Below are 4,831 nucleotides of genomic sequence, written 5' to 3' on the forward strand. Positions count from 1 at the left end.
CACGAACTGGAAGAGAAAAGATGCATACCAAAAGTAAAATATTCAATGCCAATATTATGGCACCCGCTGCAAGGAGTGCAAATGCCACAGCGAAAACCTCATATTGGTAAGAGGTCAACAAAAAACACATTAGTCAACTTTATCACAAAAAACATAAACAGACATCGTATATCACAAAATCCCAAACCAGACCATTCAAAAACTAGAGAGATGAAACTACCACACGTCCACACACGCTTCAAGATATTGATGGCACTGGTTCAGTTCAAAATATGATATTTGGATATTAGAAGTTTGATATATTAACATGTACTCCCCTATCTACAGAAGACAAGAGCAAGGTATTATAAAGTACGATTAAAAAATGTTTAAGGTTTTTGGTGCATGCATGCCTTGAAAGTAATGGGCGATGAAAAGAGTATTCTGCACCTAGGCTGCAATGATGACCACATTGACAATTTTATCATCTTAAAGAAATAAGTATAGCAAACGTCTAAGATGTGGTGTATGAGAAAGGACAAACTTAATAGACAAAGAAACAAAACAATCCTCAGAGATGGCATTCGAATCCTAAGAAAATAGGGGGGGGATATTATTTCAAAAATTATTTTAAGAATCAAGAATACCTTAAAACCACAAGAACTCCCTGCATTTATGATAAGATCTGGCTGTAATGCTTGGATAGAAGCATATGTGACAAGTGATCTTTAAATCTGCGGTGCCCACGCTTATCAACCCCGGGGATGATTTCAGAGATAACCAGACATTAAAAATATAGTAAACCAGTTCTTCAGGTAGCACAGAACCAGTACCCCATAATGCATTATGTGACCTATGGTCTGATATGATAACTGTAAAATGTATAGTCTACCTACGAAATGAACGAATTCAATCCGTAAGTAAACTAAAACTGAATCTTTTAATCTCGATTATCAAAGCTTCTACTCTCAATGCGAATTGCACTAAGTGGAGTAAGAAGTTCGTTCCACTCCTAGTTCCCTAGCATGGATTGTTTTCTAAGTCTAAGAAATCAGTCTTAAGTCAATGAGAGCTTTACGAAATGTTATGCTAACAAGACGCGTTATTTTAAATAACTAGATATAATAAATAACAAGATAAAATATAAACTAAAGTTAATCTACGAAGCTACGGAAATACGATTGTTTGAATCTAGATAAAGGATTAGAGGGGAATTGAATCCACCTCGACTCCAACTTAACAACCTAGCGTAGAATGTTGTATCTCAATTCTCACGTTCTTACGGCGAGAATTTCGAGTTCTAATCCCTAGTGTTCATGGCATTCCTACCGGACACTAACTAGCATGTGAGGTCGTCCACCCATTCTCATGGCGAAACATGACCTTCTAGAGTGGAATAGATTCTACAACCAATTCTATACTAAACAACTAAGTCTTCATCAAGGCTTCATCAACCCCTCTAATGGAGGTTTTAGCCTTGATTCATCAAACTAACATTTCCCATTGAATCTAAACTAAACATAATATAAAGCATTGAAATTTACTAATTTAAACAATAATGAAATCTAATTTAATGACTAAAATGAAATAAGGACAGGAATTGAAATTAGATCTAGAATTGGAAATGACAAAATCGAAATTGATAAAGAATACTACTTTATTGATCTAATCAAATGAAGAACAAGATTCAAAGGTTTAATCTAATACAATGAATTGAAACTAATTAAACTAAGTTCTAAAACTAATTAATGGAGACTAACTAATCTAGGTCTAACTATCTACCTAACCTACTGCCATTAACAATGAGTCAAGCTTTTGTTTTATACATCCAGATCCAAAAATCGTGCATGGGCTTGGAGCCATGTTTTGGGCCAGAGAATCAGGCCCAAAACCCAATTCTTTCAGTCCAAAAAGGCCTCTTCAGCTGCAGTTGGCTTCCACAGACTTTTCGTCCACTTCTGCTCCTCTGATTGGGTCAAGGCTTGGACCATTGCAAAGCTCTTTCCGAGCCAGTTGTTTTGACATAAGGTAGGCCTCAATCCGAGGTCTGAGTCCAAAGATATGGCATTCGGAAGTTCTGCTGACTTTTGCTCCTTTATCTCGCTAAAGTGGCACATTTCGCACCATAATGGACTTTGAAGCCTGAAATGCATAAAAACACGTAATCAGTATTAACTCTTACTTATTATTCACATAATTGGTCTAACAGTATGATTATTAAGGGGTTAAAACTACAGTTTTGGGCTCTTATCATGATACATATTGTTGCATCCTGCATTCTTATTATTTAGTAGTACAAACAAGTGGTAGAACATGTGTAACACCATGACCCTCACCCAAGGAGCCACGACGATATATGTATACGTTGTGGATTGGTTGTGGATTGAAATAAAAGCAGGGGAAATGACATACCTAAAACAACATCTTTTCCAGGCCAGATAATATTAATATTCAAATCCTTGTAAATACCATGATATCTAACCCATGGGACTCCTTTTGGAAACCTGAACAAAACATACATGATTAAGATAAGTTATTATTATAATTCTCATTATAAAACTTTAATTGATACCAGGAAACAACATCAAATTAATACGTCATATTTTTAATCGATAAATTATTGGGGACGCACAGATACACACAAGCACAAGTGATAGTAAAAAGAAAAAAAAAAAGAAAAAAAAATAACTCACACTGAATCGATGTCTTCTGATAACTGGAATTTGGTTACGAGCGGAAGTGCTTCAGTTTGCATAGCTACCAAATCAAAATATTCAGTTAATAATAATAATAATAAATATAACCTACAAAATAATAGTATAGTAAAAAAAAATATAGTACCGATGAAGTCTATATGATATATAATGAAGTTTATGTGATATATTGGTACAGAAATAGCAACTAGTGAAGAGTACCTTTAGTGTCACACTGTTGGATGCCTTCCGAAATCCCATAACAAGTTTTCCCTCAGGGTCTAGCCTGCTGAATGTTACTGAAAAGGAAAATACAATGGATAAAGGGTCATATGTAACAGTTACTACGAAGACTGATGAACTAAATTTCAATAAAACATTAAAAATGATGCCCGTGCATATCACGACTTTAGTAAAATGACATAATCAGGAAACAAAATTGAGGTTAAAGTCGCATGCTAAATACCAATACCACCAGCTTATAACTGCATGGACTGTATACATGGTGTCACCTTCTAATACGTACATTCTGATGTTGTTATTTGGCCAAAATCAAAACTGGAACACCCATTCTTTCCCCTTTACATCTTGAATCCTTAAAAGAAGGCCTTCTGGCTGAGAAATAGGAGGAAAATATGCCTGCAAAACCAAACAGAAAAGAGAACTTCTCACTAAGAAAGAAGTCAGATATATTGGCAGTATATAGGCTTGTGCCTGGCAAGAAGCCAACAAAGAGTAACTAGCTACTGTAATATATTGATATCTGAAATCTAAGAACAACAGTTACATCAAAGACAGTCTTTTGTCATCGTTTATGCACTGAGAAAGGAGTGACAAATATATATAGTTCACCAAAACCTATTCCAGGTCAAACAATGGTCAACAGGACAACAACAACAACACCGACAACAGTTTATGATTTACTATTAGATCTTCTTCGATGTAAACCAGCTTCTGGCATCTTTGGCCCTAGACCGTTCACCATTCCAGTGAGACAAAATTACACCAAATAATTATTTTGTCATAGATGTTCAACCCATTCAAAAGTGGACCTACACAATGAATTGTTGGATACTAGTATTGTGTGCCTGTCGTGCTAGAATCTAACACATCTCTTCATTAAACACTACAACCTTTTGGACCATCTATTGCAACAACGCAAAATAGGTAGGAACTTACCTCAGCACATGCTTTCAGAAGAACCAAACGGCCAATTCGAGAATGAACTCTGAGATTAATATCTGGGCACAAGCAATTGGTTTGATAAGGCTGTGAGATTAATATCCTAAAGACAGTATCACAGACCTTCTTGCTTGTTTCTTGGAGCTCCCTAACAATAACGAACTCGTCCAAAATGAGATAAACCTTTACAAAGAAAATAAAAATCAGATAAACCATGATGAGACAAAAGAGCAAGTGAAAGAGAAGGTACCGTGTGGAAGTTAAAGACCAAATCTAGCTCACAGACGTTGCTGAAGAAATGATCCAAAATCTTGACAAATAAATGAATGCACTCTAAGTAAGCCAGCTCATTATCAGTAATGTCAACACACATGGAGAAGAAGAGTCCAGCATATCTCCGGTAGATAACCTTGTGTGTGCGAAACTGGCAAGGCTATGACATGAATTAATAAATAATAAACAATAATAAAAATTGAAAGTAATAAGTCATCGGTAGAAAGAAACCTCGACAAAGTTTGTGAACTTGGGATCGCGATTAACAACCAGACAATGAACCTCGTATTCGACTTTGTGCTTTTCAGAAAGAGGAGGGGTTGAAGGAGAGAAAGAGGAACAGGGGTCACCAGCAAAAATAAGAAAACCCTAACCTAGCGGCTATGAGAGAGAAAGAGAGGTATTCTATATACCGAGCGCGATTTCTTTTTTGTTTCCCTCTTTTTGAAACTTCAATGTTGTTTTGGTTTTTTGGATTTGTAACACTTCTCAAACGATTTCTAAGCGTTAGTAATTAATTCCGAAAATTCACCAAAATAAAGTAACGTTTTACAACATTGCTAACGCTTATATAGCGTTGGCAACTTACTAACGGTAAATAACCGTTGCAAAGCAAAAAAAAGTGCGAATATCCTATTATGGTGTAGTGAAGGACAAGGACAAGGTGAGGGAAATTATAATAATTATAACAATAATAATTATAA

The 4,831-nt window shown here is 35.6% G+C and overlaps 1 protein-coding gene across 2 annotated transcripts; it reads right to left on the reverse strand.

The window, feature by feature from the left end:
- Positions 1-2,359: 2,359 nt before the first annotated feature.
- On the reverse strand, positions 2,360-4,566 carry LOC147492746 (uncharacterized). 2 transcript variants are annotated; one of them, XM_086565943.1, is made up of 7 exons: positions 4,359-4,566; positions 4,105-4,278; positions 3,852-4,037; positions 3,199-3,311; positions 2,895-2,971; positions 2,673-2,736; positions 2,360-2,483 (listed from the first exon to the last, which is right to left on the reverse strand). In XM_086565943.1, exons 2-4 carry the CDS (start codon positions 4,225-4,227, stop codon positions 3,225-3,227), a joined length of 396 nt encoding a protein of 131 aa, XP_086422069.1. In that variant the 5' UTR covers positions 4,228-4,278; positions 4,359-4,566; the 3' UTR covers positions 2,360-2,483; positions 2,673-2,736; positions 2,895-2,971; positions 3,199-3,224. The 2 variants fall into 2 exon arrangements, with proteins under 2 accessions (XP_086422069.1, XP_086422068.1); XM_086565942.1 differs by having other exon boundaries at positions 3,185-3,311.
- Positions 4,567-4,831: the final 265 nt, after the last annotated feature.

The sequence above is a fragment of the Coptis chinensis genome, chromosome 6 (genome assembly GCF_015680905.1).
Source record: "Coptis chinensis isolate HL-2020 chromosome 6, ASM1568090v1, whole genome shotgun sequence".
Classification (NCBI taxonomy): Eukaryota; Viridiplantae; Streptophyta; class Magnoliopsida; order Ranunculales; family Ranunculaceae; genus Coptis; species Coptis chinensis.

Coding starts and splice junctions, on each gene's coding strand:
- LOC147492746 (XM_086565943.1), bottom strand. CDS start 4,227: ATGTGTGTTGACATTACTGATAATGAGCTGGCTTACTTAGAGTGCATT. Junction 4,038..4,104: donor TGGTCTTTAACTTCCACACG/GTACCTTCTCTT, acceptor TTCTTTGTAAAG/GTTTATCTCATTTTGGACGA. Junction 3,312..3,851: donor TTCTGAAAGCATGTGCTGAG/GTAAGTTCCTAC, acceptor TTGGTTTTGCAG/GCATATTTTCCTCCTATTTC.